This window comes from Aquarana catesbeiana, linkage group LG01 (assembly GCF_042186555.1).
Source record: "Aquarana catesbeiana isolate 2022-GZ linkage group LG01, ASM4218655v1, whole genome shotgun sequence".
NCBI classification, from domain to species: Eukaryota; Metazoa; Chordata; class Amphibia; order Anura; family Ranidae; genus Aquarana; species Aquarana catesbeiana.
In genome coordinates, this window is record NC_133324.1 from 270,766,958 (window position 1) to 270,791,802 (window position 24,845).

General features: G+C 42.6%; 1 protein-coding gene across 1 annotated transcript in view; it reads right to left on the reverse strand.

The window, feature by feature from the left end:
• The window catches only part of LOC141140905 (uncharacterized), a 104,885-nt gene that overhangs the window by 49,317 nt on the left and 30,723 nt on the right, over positions 1–24,845 (reverse strand). Inside the window, exon 2 of the mRNA XM_073628451.1 lies at positions 22,727–23,670. Coding sequence (XP_073484552.1) covers positions 22,727–23,670 — 944 coding nt within the window. The remainder of the gene's footprint in view (positions 1–22,726; positions 23,671–24,845) is intronic.

Here is a 24,845-nt window from a genome sequence, read left to right on the forward strand (position 1 = left end):
GTGACTGACAACTGCAAAACTCATGTGTAGTAGTTTATAATGCTTCCGCCTCTCTAATTTAAAGTGTATTTTCTTTTTAGCTATGCATAGAGTAGAAATGGGATAAAAAAAACCTCTGTCAAGTTCCATTTTGCTGTGTGTGTGTGTGTGTGTGTGTGTGTGTCCTATTCCTGTTATTTCCCTTTATTTAATATGCTGAAGACATAACAGGAAGTGAAGGAAGACTTCTCCAAATGAGGGAATTCTCATCTAGACAGCTGTTACCAGAACAAGTGTCCTTATTAGAAGATTTATCCCCACCTCTGGCCCTGGGGGACAAATGTAAAATTCTGGAATTTCCATCACTTTTGGTCTCTGTGGCAATGGTCACCGGGACATGTAGAAAGGGTGTATGTCTCCAAGCAGGGGCACAACAATAAAAAGCTGACACAAGGTTCTAATCCTGCCACACCCTGCCCAGAACTAGAAAAAAAGGTTTTGGCTTCACATACACTTTGAATGTGTGACTACTTGTATGTTATCAGTGGGTTTATTGTTTGCCAAAAACAGTTGCCCTATGTACTAACCTATGCAGTGGCGGCCCGTCCATAGGGGGCGCATGGGCGCCACCCCCCCTCCAGGCAATCACAAAAAAAAAAAATTAATACTGGCCCCTTAAAAAAAAAATACAAAAAAAGATCCTTAAGTGCACTGTGTTCGGACGCCGGACACAGTGCACTTATGGGAATCGCCACGTCTACGCAATCACAAGATTGCAGATGCGGTGCTTGATTTGTGGGCGTTTATCCTGCCTTGCGGTGCTTTCTGAAGTGCCATGTAGCTTCCGTCTGGTGCTCGTATCTATTACTACGGCCGAGCGGTTTGACTGACATCTCAGTTTGATGTCACTTCCTGTTTTCTCTCTCCCATTGCACCTGGGAGAGAGGAAACAGGAAGTATGAGAGGAGCGGACTCCTCCATCGCTGCTGCCAGTGCCCACACAGTAGGAGAGGACACCACACACAGCAAGGTAAGTACCGCTGTGCTCCCACGAAGAACGGTGGGGGGAGGGGGGGTTTGATGTGACACAGGCAAGGCTGCATCTGGTGGACACAGGCTGTATTTGGTGGACACAGGCCGGCTGCATCTGGTGGACACAGGCCGGCTGCATCTGGTGGACACAGGCCGGCTTCATCTGGTGGACACAGGCCGGCTTCATCTGGTGGACACAGGCCGGCTGCATCTGGTGGACACAGGCCGGCTGCATGTAAGGACAGACTGCGCTAGGGACACCTGATGGCATCTGGTGGCAAGCGACATGGCTAGTGACACGCTCAGGGCTCCCACTGATTCTGCATTATGGTGAGTTGAATGATTTCATTTTATATTACAATGTAATAATAGAAATAATGCGCTTCAATCATCCTGACACCATAACAACCATGGTGCCGGGATGATTGAAGTGTTAACACCAGTTGTTTGGAATATCTTTATCTGCTGATTGTTAAACTTTCTAGAATACACATATTTCTATTGTTGTGTAGGATCTGGGCCTGCTGTCCCTCCATCCCTCTCTCCCTCCATCCCTAGTTCATCTCAGACGCCAACCACACCACCTTAGAGCCACGCCCACTATTTAGCTGAAACTACGCCCATTTTCACCAAGTGGGAAGGGTCAAAAAGGAAGGGTGGGGTCTGGCACCCCCCTATCCTAAAACTTCACCAGCCGCCACTGAACCTATGTACCACTTTGAGATAAAAGACATTTGCCAAATACAATCCAAGTGGTGCTGCAATGCTCACTGCATATGGTCTTGAACCTATACTATTGTATGCAAACACAGCCAGTTACACATGCTTCGCACACTGCAGTGTATAGATACATAACGTATATTACAGTAAAGAGCACACAGCCCTCTCATTACTTAGTCTTATTCAGTGCTAAAAGATTGGTCAAAGCTTTCACTATTTGGAGTACACCCAGCTGACTGGTGGCTATGGTGCACTGCCTTTTTCATTACTTCACTCTGCAAGCCTCACTGTTTATGCCTGAAAACAATTATTCTAACTTCATCAGAAGTAGTAGTTAATACACATACATTGATGCTTTGTACTAAAGGAGCTTGTAATGGGGCCTCTGATATGCCAAAATGTATACTCTCTGAAAAATGAAAGGATCACTCATATAGACAAAATAAATACTGAGCAATAGGCTGAGAATGATGGCATTCCATGAGTGGCATTCTTTTGGTCCTTGGTTCTGTACAACTACATTACCCACAGAGGATGAAGGAAGGCATTCTTTTAGACTAGCTCACGCTGGCCAAATAAGGTTAGAATTTCTGGCTAACTAACAAATGACCCTTTCAGATACAACACACAGTAAACAAGGCACAGAGTCCAGTATCTCTTTGTAACATATACAGAAGAGCCAGAAAAGACAATCACTGGCAGCACAGACTATGCCCTCCCTATGCCTCCTTGGTAGTCTGCTTAAGCCCAATGGCTTGTGAGAAAAGCACACAGCTAAGTGCAATACACTAAAGTGGATGCCTTGCTGCCAACTGCGTTTTATCATTACAGAGTCATTATATTTGTGTGTCACTGACTAGACAATTGTTGGCTAATATTTAATTGTGATATGTGCAAAAGGTTTCCATGACTACACAAAATGTGAAAGAGGACAATGTTGTATATGATCTTGTACAGAAACATATTTAACAGATGGCAACTAATTAAAATTAATTTGATCAATTATGTAATTTGTGTGAAATCAGCAGAATTATGAATAGTCACAGAAATAGACAAGACCTTTAAAATTCAGCACACATATGGCAAAATCTCAATATTTGGCACCTAAACCACATGCCAGGTGAAGCAGGAAACCACAAAAAAAAAAGATTACAGGGTACTTTTCCATTATCCTGGGGACATTACTGTTATTATCCAACTGATCTTCTAAATTGGGCGATGTGAAATCTGGCAATAGTGAGCCTCTCCCCCTAGAACCTGCACAAAGTCAGAAAGGCAAGGTTTTGATGTCTGAGTCAGCCACGCTTACCACTGCCACAGCAGTAAAATCTGGTGGCCAACTATTATTGACATGGCTCTTCAGCTAACACTTTCTTGACTGATGCTATCCCCTGAGTTTTTCTGTGCCAAAATTTTTGTGATTCTCTTGCCGTTATGTGCTCTACTAATCAAGGAATGTCAAATTGGGAACTCCGAAACACGTCACCTCCAACTGGTCCTTCTGGTGAAAAGGATTAGCAGCAAAGGGCACAGTATGACATTATAATTCTATGGCTCCTGAATAGTGGAAAATTTACGAATATAGATAACTTTTTCCTGCTCATAAATGTGGACACAAGCGTGGGAGCTTCAGTTCAGAAGTGTACAGCTCACACCTAGAACACCAGCAACTAGTAGATGGACCACTTTGTCTTGGAAAGCAGTATGTATCTCAGCAACACTGCTCCAAAGGCTACCAGCAAGCATTTCTAATCTAGTGCCCTAGCTGGCTTTACCTAACTTTCTCTCTGACATAACACCTGACACCTAACACCAACAATGTAATGACTCAATTGACAAAGGCAAGCTAGCAACAGCAGTAGCAAGAAATTTTCGGACTTGTGATATCTGCCAGCATGCACAAAAGAGGGGTGGGACCTCCTCCGTGTCCCATGATTTACTCCAAGAAAAGGATTTTACAGGTAAGCTGTAATAAAAACCCTATTTTCTTTATCGTACATCATAGGACACAGAGCCTTAAGTAATAACTTAATGGGACGTCCCATAGCAATGCTATTTGAGGGGAAGGAGACACAACCCCTAGGACGCCAACAGACTTGAGGACCTATACTGCTGCCTGCAGCACACTGCGCCCAAAGGTGATATCCTCATGCCTTTTTTTACATCCACTTGATAAAATCTGGTGAATGTGTGGACTGCAGACCAAGTTGCGGCCTTGCAGATCTGGCCATGGAGGCCTGGTGATGCACTGCTCAAGAAGCACGAACCGACCTGGTAGAGTGCGCTTTGACTTGAAAAGGGGGAATCTTATACCTTAAATCATAAGTCTGAATTATAACTTGTCGAATCCACTTAGCGACAGTGGATTTTGACGCTGCCTGTCCTTTCTTAGGACCCTCTGGCAGAATAAATAAGACAACAGTCTTCCGAATCTGAGCAGTTGTCTTTAGATAGGCTTTTACTGCTCTCACCAAATCAAGACAATGTAGTTACTTTTCTTCCCTGGAACATGGTTTTGGAAAAAAGGACGGTAGGACAATATCTTGGTTCAGATGAAAACCTGAGACCACTTTTGGCAAAAAATCTGAACAAGGGCGTTACACCACTCTGTTCTCATGAATAATCAATTATGGCTCTTTACAAGAAAGAGCAGCCAATTCTGAAACCCTCCTTGCTGAGGATATAGCAACCAAGAACACCAGCTTCCTTGTCAGAAGGACAAAGGGAATATGCTGTATTGGTTCAAATGGCTGTTTCTGTAACACTGACAAAACCAAGTTCAAGTCCCAAGAGTTCAAAGGTGATCTAACTGGCGGATTAATCCGCATCACCCTTTGTATAAAACCCCGGACTAAATGTGTAGCAAGCGGTCTTTGAAATAAGATCGATAAAGCTGAGACTTGGCCTTTAATAGTAATCAAGGCCAACTTCATCTCTACCCTTAATTGTAGAAAGGCAAGAATTCTGCCTATGATATATTTCCGAGGGTGCCAACCCTTGGATTCACACCAGGAAACATAAGCCCTCCAGACTCTATAATATACAGTGGGGACGGAAAGTATTCAGACCCCCTTAAATTTTTCACTCTGTTATATTGCAGCCATTTGCTAAAATCATTTAAGTTCATTTTTTTCCCTCATTAATGTACACACAGCACCCCATATTGACAGAAAAACACAATTGTTGACATTTTTGCAGATTTATTAAAAAAGAAAAACTGAAATATCACATGGTCCTAAGTATTCAGACCCTTTGCTCAGTATTTAGTAGAAGCACCCTTTTGATCTAATACAGCCATGAGTCTTTTTGGGAAAGATGCATTTTTAACACTTGGATTTGGGGATCCTCTGCCATTCCTCCTTGCAGATCCTCTCCAGTTCTGTCAGTTTGGATGGCAAAGGTTGGTGGACAGCCATTTTTAGGTCTCTCCAGAGATGCTCAATTGGGTTTAAGTCAGGGCTCTGGCTGGGCCATTCGAGAACAGTCAAGGAGTTGTTGTGAAGCCACTCCTTTGTTATTTTAGCTGTGTGCTTAGGGTCATTGTCTTGTTGGAAGGTAAACCTTCGGCCTAGTCTGAGGTCCTGAGCACTCTGGAGAAGGTTTTTGTCCAGGATATCCCTGTACTTGGCCGCATTCATCTTTCCCTCGATTGCAACCAGTCGTCCTGTCCCTGCAGCTGAAAAACACCCCTACATCATGATGCTGCCACCACCATGCTTCACAGTTGGGACTGTATTGGACAGGTGATGAGCAGTGCCTGGTTTTCTCCACACATACCATTTAGAATTAAGGCCAAAAAGTTCTATCTTGATCTCATCAGACCAGAGAATCTTATTTCTCACCATCTTGGAGTCCTTCCGTCGGGCCACTGCCATAAAGCCCCGACTGGTGGAGAGCTGCAGTGATGGTTGACTTTCTAGAACTTTCTCCCATCTCCCAACTGCATCTCTGGAGCTCAGCCACAGTGATCTTTGGGTCCTTCTTTACCTCTCTCACCAAGGCTCTTCTCCCCCGATAATTCCATTTAAGGATTATGGAGGCCACTGTGCTCTTAGGAACCTTAAGTGCAGCAGAAATGTTTTTGTAACCTTGGCCAGATCTGTGCCTTGCCACAATTCTGTCTCAGAACTCTTCGGGCAGTTCCTTTGACCTCATGATTCTCATTTGCTCTGACATGCATTGTGAGCTGTAAGGTCTTATATAGACAGGTGTGTGGCTTTCCTAATCAAGGCCAATCAGTATAATCAAACACAGCTGGACTCAAATGAAGGTGTAGAACCATCTCAAGGATGATCAGAAGAAATAGACAGCACCTGAGTTAAATACAGTAGTGTCAGAGCAAAGGGTCTGAATACTTAGGACCATGTCATATCAGTTTTTCTTTTTTAATAAATCTGCAAAAATGTCAACAAATCTGTGTTTTTCTGTCAATATGGGGTGCTGTGTGTACATTAATGAGGAAAACAATGAACTTAAATGATTTTAGCAAATGGCTGCAATATAAAAAAAGAGTGAAAAATTTAAGGGGGTCTGAATACTTTCCATCCCCACTGTATAGTTCTGGAAGCTGGCTTCCTTGCACTAATTAAAGTAGAGACAACTGATCCGGAAAGCCCACGTTTCTTCAGAATGTGGGTTTTAATAGCCAAGCCATTAAATTTAGGGTTCGTAAGGTAGGATGGAATATCAGCCCCTGTGAAAGCAGGTCTGGCCGTAGTGGAATGGACCATGGATCCTCCACTGTCATCTTTACGATTTCTGCATACCATGACCTTCTGGGCCATGCTGGTGCTACCAGAATCACTGGCTTTCTTTCCAGCTTGATCCTGCAAAGAAGTCCAGGCAGCAATTGAATAGTGGGAAATGCATAGATCAGTGAGAACTGATCCCACAGGGTCACAAACGCATCTGTTCTGCATGCAAATGGATCCCTTGTCCTGGACACAAAGTTGACTAACTTCACGTTAAATCTTGATGCTAGAAGATCTACATCCGGAGTCCTCCATCTTTGACAAACAGCCCGAAAAATGTCGGGGTGAAGAGACCATTCCTCTGGGAATGACTGCTGGCGACTCAAGTAGTCAGCCTGCCAATTCTCTATTCCCGGAATGAAGACTGTCTATAGGCACGGAATATTCCTTTCTGCCCAAGTTATAATATGGTTCACCTCTGTCTTCATGCAAGACTCTTGGTGATTGATATAGGCCACCGCTGTGGCATTGTCAGATTGGATCCTGACAGGACAATCCCATAACCTGGAAGTCCAGGCCTTCAAAGCCAGACGCATTGCCTGAATCTCTAGGATATTGATGGGCAAGGCTCTTACGGCTTGACCACTGTCCCTGGACAGTTGTCTTCTCTAGTACTGGGGACAGCCGCATTAGCAAGTCTAAAGCTTGGATCGTTTTGTTCCAAGCAGATAGAATACTGTTTTGCAACAGTGTAGAATGGAACTGGGCATAGGGAACTGCTTCGAATGAAGCCACCATCTTTCCTAACAACCTCATGCAAAAGCGAATGGAGGGATCTCCTTTCGACCCGACCATCCGCACCAACTCTCTTATGGAGTTGATTTTTGCCTGAGGCAAGAACACGTTTTTTCAGGGCTATATCTATGATCAGACCCAAATGCTCCAGCTTTTTTAGCGGTTTTAAGGAAAACTTCTCTAGGTTGAGAACCCAACCTAGACTTTCCAGGTAACTGGTTGTAATGCGTATACTTTGCTCCAAACAAGACACAGATTGGTCTATTAGCAATATTTTAACGCTGCCCGGGTAATATAGCTGGCCCGAACTGAAATGCTGTTCTACTTTGAACCACAGAAACCTTTGGTGAGCAGGAAATATATGGACATGCAGATATGCATCCCTGATGTCGATAGACGCCAGAAGTTCTCCTCTTTGATGGGTCTGTTGAATAAAACCCTAAACCTTACTTTTCTGTGTGGATCTGTGCATGTACAGGAAACACATGAAAAGGCTGTGAAGGTTTTAAGGAACCTAAAGAGGAAACAGAACTATCAGCTGATTCTGCTAGAGGTACGAACCATCTCTGTATGAGTGTACCAGCAATCTCTCAGATTGCAAGGCTGAAAAAGGTTCATCTACCGTTGTTTCCTCCGCAGAGGAGTAATCGGTTTGCCTTTCTTCCTGATCACCTGAGGGTAACCCCTCATCCTCTACCCACTGTTCCCTTGATAAGGGTCTAAGGTGGGGGAGGGGGGGGTCTAACAATCTTCCTATCCTTTTGGATAGCAGATGCGATTAAAGTCGCTAATTTTCCTTCTAGGCCCTGCAGGGTGGAGGAAAACGCATTTTCAGTCATGTATACAGGGGCTGAATTTTCTGTGCCTGGGCCTGACCCTGAGGCTTTCCTCTAGAGTCTGACGGTGGAAGCCGTCGCCACTGCCTAGAGGTGGATGCCCCTGGCGCTGCGGAAGGAGTCCGTTTAAATGAAGGACGTTTATACTGTCTTTTATGCAAAAGAGTACCTTTCCCACTAGTAATCATTTGGATATATTTGACCAAATCCTCCCCAAATAGTTGATTCCTATGAAAAGGGAAACTAGTCAGAAGCCTTTTGCAAGGTGCTTTGGCTGACCAAAAAAAGTTTTTTTGTTTTTTTTTAACCACAGGGTCTTACGCATGTGTACCAGCACAAGCGCAAGGTGGGACGCTTGTCTTTCATGGTGTCTATGACAAAACATAGCGCCCTTGGTAGTTCGGCCAAATCGCGGGCCTGTGTGCAGGGACCTCTTTAAGGGCCTGTCTAAACTGGTCAGATGCCTACTGCTGCAACTGCAGGCTGAGTAACCAGTTTTTAAGAGAAATTCCAATCTTTTATCAGTTGGATCTTTTTAAGCATTTGTGCATTGTCTAGTAGACAAGTTAGGTTATTATTCACACTGGAAAATCGCAGCGTCAACTGCTGGTAGCTTCCAGCTTTTGGCGAATTTCTCCTCCATGGGATACAGTGATGTGAATCTCTTTGGAAGGAAAAAATGTTTATCTGGGTGATCCCATTCAGTATAAATAAGCTTTTCTAATAATGCATGTACAGGAAATGCATAAAAAGGCTGTGAAGGTTTTAAGGAACCTAAGAAGAAACAAAACTTCCAGCTGACTCTGCTAAAGGTAGCTTGAAAAGAGGCACGAACCATCTCTGTAAGAGATTATACCAGCAATCTCTCAGATTGCGAGGCGGAAAGGTTCATCTACCGTTGTTTCCTCCGCAGAGTAATTGGTTTGCCTTTTTTCCTGATCTCCTGAGGGTAACACCTCACCCTCTACCCACTGTTCCCTTGATAAGGGGTCTAAGGTGGGGGAGGGGGATCTAACACGCTTCCTATCCTTTTGGATAGCGGGTGCAATTAAAGTCACTAATCTTCCTTCTAAGCCCTGCAGGGCAGAAGAAAACGCATTTTCAATCACGTATACAGGGGCTGAAATGTGAGAAGCAGTTGCACCACCAATTAGTTCCAATGACTCACCCTGGCTTGCCACATCTGGTAACTCCGGCTAGGATGACAGTGTGGATACATGACTGAAATTCTCAGCGCCTGAGGGTGGAACTTTTGGTACCTTTGGGGTGTCTTTTTTGGGAGTCATAGTGCTGAGCACAAAAAACAGAGGCAAGACAATGTAGTGACTTGCACACTCGCTGAGCAAAATAATTTTAGCAAAAGAAAATGCCAATAAAGTTCAGCTTTAGTTGTTTATCAGAGCGGTGGAGAGATTGGTGTAATCACACACTCATCCTGCTCCCTGATAAGAAAAAACAGGTAAGGATTAACCACACTGATCATTTGTTTCCTGTACTGTAAATGCCATGCATCCCTTACATGCCCCCAGCGCTCTGTGTCCTGTGTGTTCGCTGCAGCTGTTAAGCTGTGAGAGTGAGCGTCTGTCTCTGTCCCCAGCGCTTGCGCCATGTGCCTCGTGTAGCAACGCCCCCTCCGTCAATCAATGTCCTCCCTCTTTTCTTTTTAAAATTAGCCCTTAGTCCGCACACATGCAGACGGCTGACACGCTCTTTGAGGGAGAGGAGAGACAAGGGAGGGCTGGGCGGCGGGAAGTTCAAAAAAACTTCCGTGGGGAATAGAAAAATTTCTAATAAAAAAGCCACTGCCGCCACCACACCCCCTGATTGGGGGGGGGGGGTACAAGTTTCAATTGCACCTACCTCCCCCAGGGGGGAAATTGTTCAGAATGAGGATCCCACTTTGGCTTTTGAGACACACACACATGCTGTTTGGCTGGACTTCTGAGCTACTGAGAAGCAACATACTAAGGTATGCATTTACTCTCTCTAGTGAAGACTTTAGGCATGACAACATTATTACTTTATGTAATGTAATAAAAAAGCATAGGTGGACTTTTTACAGTTCCTAGGCTTCTTCCCTTACCTTTTCCTCGCTGCAGGATACTGCTGTAACAGACAGATCCAAAACTTCACCCATCACGGCGGGCTGCGTTAGCAAACCTTCAAGGACTGAGTCCCTAATATAGGGGGTCCACAGCCGTGGACCTGTATAGCACCCCTCAAGTAAACTTTAGGTAATGTAGCATGACCAAAAAGTCCTGGGTCCTGGGGTCCAGCCCTCAAGGAGAGGCATTACAGGCAAAACCTTGTTCTTCTTAACCACTTGACATCTGCGCTATGGCTGAATGATGGCCACAGCGCGGACCTGAATTCCCGGGAGGGCGCCGAGCGCATTGTGATCACCGAGTCACTGAGACTCGGGTGATCACCGAACCGAGTAAGGGGCTGGTCCCGACCCTTACCATGTTATCAGCTGTCAGCCAATGACAGCTGATCACATGATGTAAACAAAAGATTGGTAATCGTTTTTTTTTTTTCTACTCACGCTGATAGCGTGAGTAGAAAAAAAAGCCGATCACCAGCTCAGATGGGACATCGGTCCCGAAGGGGAAGAGGCATATCTGCCTCATCTGTGCCACCTAACAGTGCCCACAGTGCCACCTAACAGTGCCCACAGTGCCACCTAACAGTGCCCACAGTGCCACCTAACAGTGCCCACCAGTAGTGCCAATCAGTGCCACCTAGCAGTGCTGCCTATCAGTTTAACTGATCAGTGCCCATTATTGCCACCCATCAGTGCCCATCACTGCTGCCTCATCAGCGTACATCAATGAAGGAGAAAAATTACCTGTTTTAAATTTTTATAACAAAATATAAAAAAAAAATTTTTTTTTTCTTAGAAATTGTCTTTTTGCATTTTTTTAAACAAAAAAAAAAAAAATAAAAACAGCAGAGGTGATCAAATACCACCAAACTCTATTTGTGGGGAGAAATTATAAAAATTTAATTTGGGTACAGTGTTATAGGACCGCGCAATTGTCATTCAAAGTGCGTCAGTGCTGAAAGCTGGTCTGGATAGGAGGGGGGGTTAAATGCCCAGTAAGCAAGTGGTTAAGCAAGGCCCAGGTACTATCCAGCTTGGCCTTAATGGCACTCTGGATGGATCTGGTCTATGGAGGCTGTTTAAATCAAGCATGGGATCCCTCCAGCTTGGAGCTCTTTCAGAGCACATCTTCACTCGTGACCAACACCTTAGACACTGGTGGAAAAAAAAAAAATTTAGTTACTCCTGGTAGGAGGAGGGGTTATATAGAGGCGCAACTTCCTGTTTAGGTGTCCATCACCTGAAGGTGGCTATAACCCATTAAGTCAGGGGTCTCAAAGTGGTGGCCCTCCAGCTGTTGCAAAACTACAAGTCCCATCATGCCTCTGCCTGAAGGAGTCATGCTTGTAACTGTCAGCCTTGCAATGCCTCATGGGACTTGTAGTTTTGCAACAGCTGGAGGGCCGCCATTTGAGACCCCTGCATTAAGTTATTACTTAAGGCTCTGTGTCCCATGATGTATGATAAAGAAATTATTCATAAAAATAACAAACAAGTGGAACTCACTGTGGAACCTAAGGAGTTAATACTTTGCATTGTGTATAAAGCCTGTTTGATCCTGCCTCCCTGATCCCTCCTCTTCTTCCACTATCTCAAAAAAAAAATAACAGGATGGGCTGCACAGGCTCAGTTTGGTGTGTATTGCTAGAGAGATTATCTACCAGTATATATTTACTAAATTAATTGCATTTCCATGTTCTGTGTACTGTGGGAGATCAGATATAGCAAATGCAGGTTCTGGGTTTAGCAATACTTTAAAACATCATCATGGAACCAGTTACAATATTGGCCACTAGTGATATTAAGGGGTTATAATTCCAGAATCATCATAAATATATCATATAGAAGCCACAGTAGCTCATATACACAGTACATTTAAAAAGCAAACTCCCTGGGAGAGTGGTCTGGACACCGAGTGAGGATGTATAGCTTTTGACCTCCCGGCTCTCCACCAGCCCCAGATTGAACACACTATTTAATAACAGCGGCATGCTTTCAGCCAAGCAGCAGAAGACCAGAACCTCCCGCAAGGATGCTAAAAACGAGGAAACGATGGAATCTAAAACTGAGATCCAGCACTACTTCACGGGTGCACATAGACACAGGACCAGGAAAAAAATGGCAAACACACAAGGCCAGGTTACTGGACTCCCTGGTCAGATTAGACACCTATCCAGATGGATTGCGAAGAGCAGCGCTAGATGGGCCATTTTTGCCTATGCATGGTGGCTCCTTACCATCTCGATCTATGGAGGAGGATTTAAGGACTTTAAGACAAGCTCTACCCTTTAGAGTGGACATTGAGGTTCCAGATGGAGGTGCAGGCACTGTCGGATTGTTTAACAATCAATGAGACTGCAGTTACCGCTCTGGAGCAGCGAGTGATGGCCTTAGAGAGGAATGAGGTCACCTAGAAGGATACAATTATCGCCCTGCAACTACAGATGGAGGATTTAGAGGACCGAAGCCACCGTGGTCTCCCTGAAGCCACGGACCAGGAGAATCTCTGGAATACAGGACTGGATATTTTTCAAAGGGTCTTAGATTGTACTGCACCTGCCAATATGGAACTTGATAGGGTTCATAGAGCGTTGGGCCCCAAACCCTCAGACCCAAACCGTCCCAAGAAGCGATTTGTCACCTCCATCATTACACACACAAGGAGGCTATACTTCGGAAAGCTTGGGATGCAGGTATAGTGGATTTTGATTTTGATGGAGCGCAAGTTAAAATATTGCCAGATGTCACTAGAGCCACAATACAGAGCAGAGTTTTTCTCCGTCCAGTATTGGACAGGGTACGTCAGACAGGCCATACTTACCGATGGAGGTTCCCCATTTCAGTCATGATCTGGAAGGGTTCCTCTTCATTCATGCTTCGATCACAGACTGATCTACCAGATCTTTTCTCTTTCTTGAATATTAAACCACTCCCGGGTCCAGAACTGTCTTCAGTTACTTCTGAGGATGACAGGCCACACAGGATGACAGATGCTCCCACAGACGGGTCCATCTATACGTGAAACTAGGTCCCATCAGCAGCCTAGAGCTACTACTCCAGATGGACCGCGGGAGTCTTAACTGCTTGTTGGTTTGCAGTCTTACAGGGGTTTTTGTTATCCATATGGATCGAGATGCCTTATATGTATATTTTAGAACTTTTCTTATTTAGATATGTTGAACTTGGATGCATTAATGTACAGGGTTGTATTTCCTTCATGTGTGTAACATGATATTTTTGGTACTCTCGCTGAGTTACTGATTTCTCAGTGGTTTCCGAAGGGTTACCCGTTCTGGGATAGGTGAGACACTTTGTAGAGTACTTAGGCCCTCAGACGACCAAAGATTGACCATTAACCAACCTATATTATTTATGATTGGAGGGCTATGCGCCTCAATTTTTATTCCTTGCATAGACACCCAAGGATGCGTACACTTGTTGGATCCCTTCAGAGTATACGTGCGGAGTGTTGGGTTTTGTGGTGGTGAGGTGTGATTGTTGATTATATAGAGATATTATAACATGATGAGTGAAATGTGGGAAATGCGGGGAGAGAGACTGGGGCAACATTGTTTATGAATGATGTAAGGTGGATATGGAGAGACTGAATAGAGGAAACGGGGGGTGGGTTGAGAGACTGGGTTGTTTTCTTGAATGGAGTTGAGTGTATGATGTATGCTAGAGAGTAAGGGGTCTTTGATAATTATTCAATAAACACACCCTTTGAATTAAAGTTAGGGGACATATTTCAGCCTGTTTGTATGGGGGTGGTGGGGTGTTTTTTTTGTTTTTTTGTTTTTTTTTTATTGGGAGGGCTGTTGTATTAATGGGAGAGTGTGGATTAGAGGGGGGAATATGAGTCAATCTCACTTAATTTCACTAGTAACTTATATTGCACTATTTAAGGACAAGTTTTTCTCTGGAATAGGGAACACAAAGGAATTATGAATTGATGTTTTTATTTTTTTGGGGAATATTGTAGATTTCTACTTCACATATGGAAAAACAAAAATATAGGAGGGGAAGAAAATGATATACAACATATATATGATTTCTTCTTTTTTTTCCTTGTCTCTCCCTCCTCCACGTTGAGAATTTTAAAAAAATGTATTTTTATTTTTTACAAAGTATTATACAGACTATTGTAGAACACTATTTTATATAAAAGAATGCACGAATTTAGAGGGGAAAGAAAAAGGAGGGAAGGGGGAAATATAATTTCACAATTGCATAACTATACACCAAGATGAGTGTGAAGAATTTTAGTTATTTTTTCCCCTTCTGTTGGGTTTGGGGGATAGATGCATAATTTTGTGGGGTGTTTAATTTTTTTTCCCCTTAGGGATAGAGTTGGTTGTCCTGGGTTATGTTCTTGTGGAATTAAATAATTATTTTTCTGTTTTTACGGAGGGAGGAGTTACCTATTTGGTTATGGTCTTAAAACCAGAGTTAGACTTACCGGTAACTCTGTTTCCAGGACAGCCCATGAGAGAAGCCCCTCCTCCAACAGGAAACACATCACCAATACACTTTAAAAGGCAGTCCCTCTGCTGAACTGGTCAGTTTTAAACAAGAACCCGAAGGACAAAACCTTAAAGCATATACAAACATAACAACCATTAACATAAGGGCAGGAACCTGGCTGTCTTGGAAGACTCCTGGAAACAGAGTTACCGTTAAGTCTAACTCCGGTTTTCCCCAGTCGTCTTCCAGCTCATCAGAGGATTAGCAAGAACTTACTATATTAGGGAGGGTCATTAAAAGTCCAAAGACCTTTACCCCCCCCTGGAAGTACCATCATTTTCATAGATATGGTGGGCCCAGTTCTCTTAAATTCTCAATAGAGACTAGCCCCAACTTTGGTGGAGATATAAAAACCACCATCCTATATAGAATATAAACATAAGGATCTGCTACAAAGGCATACGTCTAGTGACTCCCCCTCCATCTACATCCTTATATATGAAATGTGACAAAGCTCCTGCCTTGAGACATACATCATCCCTTCAGGGACCCATGTTAATTTCCACGAACAACATGTTATACACACACACACCAGCTTTGTTATATGGAGACAGCGCTGACATTCCAAGCAATGCTGATACCCAAAGCTACGGTGCACCCACTGCCACCTGAAAAAAAAGACTAAGAAGTAGGGGGGGATTGCCTAAAATGTCGACCTGACTACTGTACTTTACTGATTATGGGATGCCAAAAATCCACTAGAACAAGCCTCCAAATGCACCCCTCTTTCTGCTAATTGGAGCGCATGCACGCCTAATTGCACATGCGCATATTTATTTTCCCCTGCAATCACCTCACTTATTGCAATCATTGCTGAAGATGAGAAGGCGCTGCTGTTGGCTGTGTTTGTCAGAGCCTTATGTGAAATGGCAGAAGGTAAGCAACCAAGTTGCTGCCCCTATGTTCTGCCTTTGCCAGCCATGGCTTTTAGCACCACTTGCATACTTGGAAAACATGCAGGCCTCTGATGGCATGGTTGCATCTGAGCCGATAAACCCCTGGGCCACCAGGTAGAAGCACCAACCACCAAGCCACTGCACTGCCCATGCAAAATATGGTTATACCCCTGTACCAACATTTCTTGTGGCACAATGACACACACTACATAAATGCAGCAATATAAACTATTGTATCCTCTACACATGAGGCCATGGAAGAGGTATAACATTTTAATACAGGATAAACACCACCCCAAAATGAATAAGTACAACGCATGACCTGCAGACTTAGGGTTGCAAAACACACTCCACACTAAGTGAAGCAAAGACATTCCATTCTATAAATGCCTTAAAAAGGTTGAATTTGTAATGTGCAAGGAAGCTCTGAAGAGGGAACCATTCTGGTACAAGATAGATGACCCCAGCACATGTAAAAAGATGTAATGTTAATGGTTCTAGCATTACACTAGTGCTGCAGAGCAAGCCCATGACATTCTCTATATGTTCTAAATAGAGGACACATTCACTACAAGGAAGTCATGCAGAGGTCTAAAACTGTGATCTAGGATGGATAACACCAAAAGAGCACAAGAATCACCCAAGGCCTGTCGGTCCTAGTGTTAAAACACTAATTGGCTGCAGAACTCTGTTACCAAGCTGTAGAAAACATTACCTAGATGGTTAACACTGTGGCATGGGATTGACATCAGAAGTACATGAGTACAACACATATGCTGGCAATGGCTTATAGTGTAACTAGCTGCAGCACCAGACTAAACCAAGTGCTAACATGCAGTAGGAGACATTACATAAATGTATTATATCTATGCAATATGTCAGTACACACACATAGACAGAGGTCAATATTGTTGTTAAAAAGTTAAATATCTTCTGCAAACACTTAAAAGTCCTGCAGGAGACCCCTGCTGTGCCCCATTGAAGACAGAAGCCTCTTCTGCAGCCTTAGCTACAACAGATTATCCAGAGAAACATCCAACCTTTGGAGTACCTCTAGAGGCTACAGATGGTAGATGTTTCCATTGATCTCAACTATTTATACCTCACTGGTGGAGCAGGTTAAGGTAAATGGTGTTGTGTCCCCCTCCTTTATGGTCACCAATGGGACTAGGCAGGGGTGCCATTTGTCACCCCTCCTTTTTGCACTCTTTTTGGAGCCTTTCCTCTGTAGGGTCCATTTAAAATCCTGATGTTCAGGGGCTGATGGTTGAAGGAATTCCGTATAAGGTTTTGGCTTATGCCGATGATTTGCTCTTTTCTCTGATTAATCCAGTATTAACCTTTCCTAACCTATTTTGTGAATTGGAGCTATATGGCTCTCTATCTTATTTTAAGATCAATCTCTCCAAGTCGGAGGCTTTGGGGGTGGCGGCTCCTAATACTCTGCTGAGGATGCTGAAACTCAGCTTTAAATTTAAATGGACAGATCAGGCCTTGAAATATCTGGGCACTTTTATTCCCGCAGATCTTTCATGTATCTTTGGTCTTAATTTCCCTCCACTTTTACATAAAGTATGCACCCTTTTGGATATGTGGCATAGGGGGGCTTCATTCCTGGTTCGGGCAGTGTAATATCAAAATGTTTACCAAAGTTCCTATACCTATTCCGGGCTTTACCCATCGCCATACCCATGCATTACTTTAAACAGGCTCATGCACTTTTCACTGGATTTTTTTCGGTGTATAAACATCCAAGGATTAGGAAGACTTTGTTGACCCTCCCTAAGCACTATGGTGGGTTGTCTGTCCCTGATATTTATAAATACCACCAGGCGGCTCATTTGGGTCAGTTGATCGAATGGTGTCGGCATGGGGATTTTAAAATCTGGCCAAACTTAGAGCAGGCACAGAGCAGTGTGTTGCTACATAGGGCCCCTTGGTGTTTTAACAATCGCCCTCTCTTAAGGCACACCCACTTATTGGACCTACGATGTGCTTGTGCTTTTGGCTTTTTTCTAATGCTAGATTATCCTCTGTGAAGTCCCCATTGTTCCCTATTTTGGGAAACCCGCAATTTACTCCAGGTTTGCAGAATAGAACTTTTAGAATGTTGTTGGATTTAGGGCTGAACCAGGCCTCTCACTTTGCGACATCAGGGTCCTGGCCCACACTACAGATGTTGACATCTACTGCTGGTACTTACCAACTAGAATTCTGGCAAGCTGCACAACTAAGACATTTCTTACATACTCCACCTACAGCTGGTGTTTTTGACTGTAGACTGTTTCCATTTGAATAATACTGTACTGAGCGAGACCCATGCGCTTTCGAAGATGTATGGCTTGTTGATCACACCTCTGGAGGACTACCAGTTACCCTTTCTGCGAAAGTGGGAATCGGATTTGGGTAGAACCTTTTTGGGGGGGCAATGCACCAATATAAAAGATCTTATATTAAAATCCTCAATTTGCAGGAAACAAATTTTAAGATTTTTTCTCAATGGTACAGGACCCTGTCTTTTCTACATAGATGCTTTCTGAACACCTCTGACTTCTGCTGGCATTGTCAGGGGGGATGTGGGACGTTACTACATCTTTTAGTCCTGTTCCAAAATAGAGAATTTGTGGAAAAAGGTCCGGAAGATCACCCAAAAATGTTGTGACTATGAGGTCCCTGAAGATCAGGCCTTCTTGTTGCACGTCTCCAAAATCCCTCTAAAAATTTATAAGAAATCTATCCTTCTTCATCTTTTGAACGTGGCCAAATCTTGTATTCCCCTTACCTGGAAACAGACACAACCTCCTTCAGTGGGGTTGTGGCTCAGGAGAGTGGAGGAGCCGAGTAGGATGGAAGATCTGATGTGGACAGCCTGGCAGAAACGAGAGATACTATATACGAAGTCTTGGTCTCCATGGAATTTCTCTCCCAATACAGAGGAGGGAAGGACCCTCACTGATGTAAGCCCTATTAACTGATGGAATTAGTGTACCATGGCCTTTAATTCAGATCAGTTCTTTAGTAATATCTGTTTTATCTATCCCTTTTTAACTCCTTAGAGACAAAGAGGTTATACATTTTTATTTTATTTTTTTGGGAATGGGGGGAAAATTATTTGGCAGTTTTTTAAACCCATGGGGACTTTTCCTGTGGGTTATATTATTTTATGATTTCTGATTCAGGGTTTTGCCTTCTATTTCCTTTAAGCTCATGACGGAAGTGGGATAGTTATTAGATTATTGGGTTGATGTATATCGATCGCTTTATTGGACAGACCTGATTAGATTTTTCAGGATATAGGTCTATTGCTTTGATGTTTGGTTATTAACATCTCTGTCATGTATGTTTTCATCGAAAATTTATTTTCGATGAAAACATAAAACACATAAAAACATAAAAAAAAACAAATAACAAAAAACAAAAAACATAACAAACAAACAACAAGCTGCTGAAACAAAATAATTTGAACTCTATTAAAAGGAACACATAATGTTAAAGAGATAAGCACACAGGTTTAGACCAGACATATATTTTTTTCTAGTTAAAATAACACTGTGAAAAGGAAAATATTGTTTACATACACACTGGCGATTTAGGCCGGTGTGATTTGTAGCATCTGGAATCAGAGATGCCTGCTGGGGCTGAGTGGCTAGGTGCTGGCCCCAACTACTATAATGACAGGATGCCAGTGGCCACAGCTACTCGCAGGCGCTCTGCACAGCCTGCAATGATAGCTGCTGGATGCACACAAAGTGATTCCTGCCGCTACAATTTTCATTGACCTAAATTCCTCTTCACCTCATCCAATCAGAGATTGAGAAAAATGGCGGCAGTGCTAAGGGAGCCAGCAACCCCTTCCTGTGGTTATTATGCAGAAGGACATCACTTGGGCTACTAAAGTGATTTACAGCTTCTATAGAAGAGACCGATCAGGCATCACATATGCATGTTTACATTGCGGCAAGTATGCATAATATATCGTCCATAGAGTTCGGCTAAATCCTGGGTCAGCAACCCCTCGATCGCGATCGACTGGTCGACTGCTGGTAGGTGACCAGTAGATCGTGAATAGATCTCTGCCTTGCTGACTGACTGCTTTTCCCCCAGAGGTGCCGAACGGCGCAAGCACAGGGTCAGCCTAACCTAGGCTGCAAAGGCAGCCTACGCCCCGCAGCCGCACGTTTGCAAAGGAGCGGGCGCTGCCTCCGGAATAGCTCGGGTAGATTCGGGCTCTTGCCAAACACGCCTGAGCTCTTACTCTATGTTTAGTTTGGCCCTCAGATTTCCGCCCCACCACGTTCCTGCAAAGTTACAGATAGTGGAGTGCTCCGAGCGATGTGAAGATCATCGCTCCCTTCTTTCTCTTTCTCTGCACTCAGCAGCACTTTCTTTCCAATTGACATGTGGATTAAGGGCCAGTTCTACCTATCAGTCAAACTAAGGTAGGCTCTCATCACACTGTAACCTCCTGCACCAGACCCTCCTGATCACCTGCACCATGTCTTCCTGCCTCTCCTGCACCATACCCTCCTGACCCCCCCCCCCGCACCATACCCTCCTGACCCCCCCTGCACCGCACCCTTTGATATTCGTTTTATTAAATCTTTCTACGTTTTCTTAAGGTCTATTTTATTTCTTATTGGGGGCTTGCTAGTTAATTTCATATCCACGTCAACACTTTCTTTTAGTGGTATGTAATCACCGCTGGGGTTTTTATTTTTTTTACGCTACAAATAAACAAATACAGAAAAATTCCCAAAAGAATGCATTTTTCTTAGTTTTTGTAATAAAATTTTGCAAATAAGTAATTTCTCTTGATAAATGTTGACCAAAAATTATGCTGCTATATTGCTTTGGTAAAAATAACCCAAATCAGTGTTTATTTGGTGTTGGCAGTGATGGGGGACAGACAGATGTTTTATGGGGACAGACATGTGTATGGGGACAGGGGTATCAGTGGTGCTTGGTGCACTTTGTGGGGTGATCTGTAACAGCTCTCTGTGTAAAATCATCCTCATACAGAGAGCTGTCACAGATCTACAGATTCCCCCTCCCCCCCCAATCCCGCACGGAGCTCTCACTAAGCTCGGCAGAGAGAACTGTCACAGAGGACACGCGTCTCGGTTTACATTGTGACGGCCAATCACAGTGCCCATATCCTGATCTCTGCTCAGCTGGATTCTGTGATCATAATGATCACAGGATCGAGCCGCAGCACGTCGCCGCACTGCAGGCACTCATTCTGAGGGATGTTCCTGAACGTCCACTCAGAACGAGGAAAGGACCACCTGGCCATTTATGTGCAGTGGCCGGGTGGGAGGTGGTTAAAAGAAAAACGCACAGCACCCTGGTGATCTTTGATCTCTTCGATGTTGTTCAGGTAGATCTCCACCTCTCAAAAAGGTTACCTACCCCTGGGCTAAATGGGAAAAAAAAAACAAAAAACAAACACACAACATCATAGTACCTGTAGTAGTCAAAAAACAGATAGTGTACATTAAAAGAAACCTGGTAAGAATAGAAATATGTAGGCCACAATTTCTGAACCCTAAATGCTAGCTAGTTGGCTGCTGCACTGACACTTTGGCTTCAGTACTGCTGGTCCCTGACTCAGAACAAGTATAGAAAAAGAATTGGTGAGACTTTCATTTGTTGCATGTGTGTTTCAGGTCTGTGACTCAAATACTGAAGCTAGATGTTGCCAGGCAACTAGCATTTTCAAAATGAGGTCAGGGATGGCAGCCTATGTGTATATTTCTTTCATGACAGGTATACTTTTTTCCATAATCAAATTTTTGCTTAACTTTACAATGTTATGTCATTTCCTCTAGCAAGAGAGAACGTCTGGTTTCAGTGAATATTTGTCTGGAGTTCAAAACTACATTTTTTTGTAAAATTAAATAACAAGCAGCATGAATTATGCAATCCATGGAAAGGCAACACTCTGTTTACACATGACGGCCTTCCTTGTAGCATTCAAAGCAGCACAAAAATGACTCATGCTGAACAAAACCTAATTAAATGTATAATTACCCAGTATGTCTTTCAATGAATATTATATTTTACATGTAGTTAAAACAAAATCTGTTACAAATCTGGACAATTCAAACAGAGCATATGATGGAAAATGCAGAAGTATAAAAGAGTTATTTTTGGTGAAAACATAAAAACATAATAGTGTTTTTATGCAATACATTATTTAGTTTTTTTCCCCAATGTAATTAATTTCAATCATTGATACCAGTTTTCAGGACCCGTTCACACCAGAAGGCGGTGCGGGAAACCTGTGTTCTATGCACTCATTCAAAACGCACCAGTTATGCAATCCAATGCCAATGTATGCATAAATGACACCCCCAGTGTGTTTGCCTTCACCGGATCGCATGGCACTGAAATACCATGCGATCTGGTTGCAGTGCATTTTTAAAAGTAGTGCATGCACTACTTTTGGTGTGATCCAGTGCCATATCAGTACATTTAAATGAACAAACTGTAAATCTCACTTCACTGAATGCGCTGTGCCAAAAGATCAAGGTCATTCAATATTGCATTTTGGCCTTGTCTTTTGCGCACAGAAATGTCTCCAGATTCTTGTAATATTTTGAGATTATGTACTGTAGATGATGCTATAGTTAGAGTCTGCAATTTCACATTGAGGGACATCATTCTGAAATTGTTCAACAATTTTTAGACACAGCTTTTCACAGATTTGTGCACTTCTGCCCATCTTTATTCTGAGAAACCCTGACTCTCTAAGATGCCCTTTTTTGGCCCAATCAGGTTAATGACCTTTTTCCAATAAACCTAATTAGTTGAAAAATGTTCTTTCAGCTCTTCCTTGCTCGTGCCACTTACCTTGCCAGCTTTTTGTTGCCCTGTCCCAATTTCTTTCAGATGCGTTGCTGCCATCAGTTTAAAAATTATCTTTTTTTTTTCTTAAAATTTTATATTTTCTCAGTTTAAACATTGGACATGTTTTCTGTTTTTTTATTGTGAATAAAATATGGGTTTGAGATTTGCAAATCAGTGCATTCTGTTTTTATGTAGACTTTACACAGCATCCCACCTTTTTGGAATAGGGGTTGCAACATATCACATCAATAAATTGCAACATAGTGGGTCATTTTCTCAAAATTAAAAATAGAATCTTACCTATAAGACAAGCAAAGCACCAGCACCAAGATGAAAATAAATGAAATTGCAGCAGCAACCACAGCTAGTAGCACAATATTTTCCCTTGCACGGCTCTCCTGAACACCCAGCGCAGTCACCAGTGACTGGTTATGGTAAGTGAAAAGAAGGGCAAAACCTCTGCCACGGTTAGTGGTTGTAATTAGCTCCAAAACCACCTCAATCATTTCAACAGGAGACCCAAAGGTCAGATTTTTGTTTAGGGGAGAATCTGATCCACAAAAGCGTGAGGAGTACGTGACAAGGTCGGTGATGTAGAGGACATCCAGCGGGCAAACTTCCAGCACTGGAGGCAAAGTAGTGAAGGGGTCAGTTCCAACGTTTATAGATGAGGATGTTGCATCTTCACTCACCTGCTGAAAGACATTTGTTGTTACTCTAGAGGTGAAGGAGGCCAGAAGATTCATAGGTTTGTTGTAGTTTTGAGAAGGCCCATCATAATTCTGTGTAACTGTAGAAAGCAGCCCTGTTTGTGATGTACCTGGCCCTTCACTCAAAGTATTTTGCTTGCTGGTCAAAACCGGAGATTTCAATATGGACTTTATGCTACTTTTCGTCTCATCCCATCTCTCTGGAGTAATAACATTGTTACTGGCCTCATACGGGTAATCTGACTGTTCTGATGAAACCACTTCTAGATCATTTGGCAAAGTAGTTTTTTCCATAGCTTTTTTGTGAGCTAAATGGTAGCTAAAGTCAGAAGATGAAAAGCTGGTAGCTGGATTACTGTCACTTGTACTCTCATATATATCAAAGTCCAGAGTTTCCATCTCTATGCTGGAGCCAGCAGGCACGAAAATCTGCCACAAACAATGAGAGCTAGGAAGGTAGTTGTTAGGGAAACCTGGAGACATTATGAGGTCTCTACCCGTAGGGTTCATGACAGCACCACATCCATAATACACCTACAACATAAACAGAACAGAAGATTTTTGAACATTTGACATTAAAAATCATTATAACTTTTCTGAGTAACTAGAATTCAAAATAGCCAGCAGAAGGAATTTTTTGTATAATGTATAGGTACCCCCCCCCCATTTAACAGTCAGTTTTGATAAGAATGATCACTAAAATAAATGTTTATGATAACATATCAGATTAATGCAAACCTATTGATGAGATCAGTTTTAGCTTGTGTTTCTCCTTGGCATCATAAAACTAAGAACTGAACATAAATAATTTGCAATATAGCTTCAAACTTCTGCTGTAATAATAAACACAAAGCACACTGATCACACCACAAAAAGAGCATTCCAAGCATCGGATGTGTCTGTTTCATTTAAGGAAACATCTCTTTCATCTAACAAAAATAACTTTCACTGGCAAAAGTGGGAACAAAAATGCAGGACTTAAAAAGACATCTGGTTAACATCTACAATATGGGGAATGCATTTAAAAAATAAAACTGTCAGACTGGCTGGTTATCTGCTTAGACAAATGGAAAACTGGCATTGCTACAGAGAAAAACAGAAGGAATCTTCACATATTACCCCAGATAATACTGTTCCTACTGTGTTGCAATGAACCCAAACATGCAAAGCCACCAAGGGGAGCCTGTGACTAGCTGTGTTTGACTGGACAGATTCCATTACAGAGAATTAAGTAATCCCAGCTCTGCTTTCAGGAGGAAGTGCAATTTAAAAAGTAAATTTAAAGTATTATTCAACAATGTGCTAAAACATTTTACCCTTGTGCTACTTTAAAATACGCTAACAGGTTTAGGGCAATTTAAATGTCAGTTCCGTTAACAACTGAGGTCTAATTTTAGGTGGACACAAGGGAGTTTAATCACTTTGTAATTGTTGGAGCAAACGGGCAGTCATTAAAATCAAATATTGCCTGAAAAAAAAAAAAAAATATATATATATATATATATATATATATATATATATATATATATATATATATATATATATATATATATATATATATATATATATATATATAAATAATAAAAAAAAAAAAATTGCCATTTATGAGATTGGGTATTTAAAAAATCCAGGGTTTAAAGTTGTCCTTATGTAAAACAGTTGTTTTGTTGTTTGTTTGATAGAACAGAATTGTGTGTGGTTTTTTATAA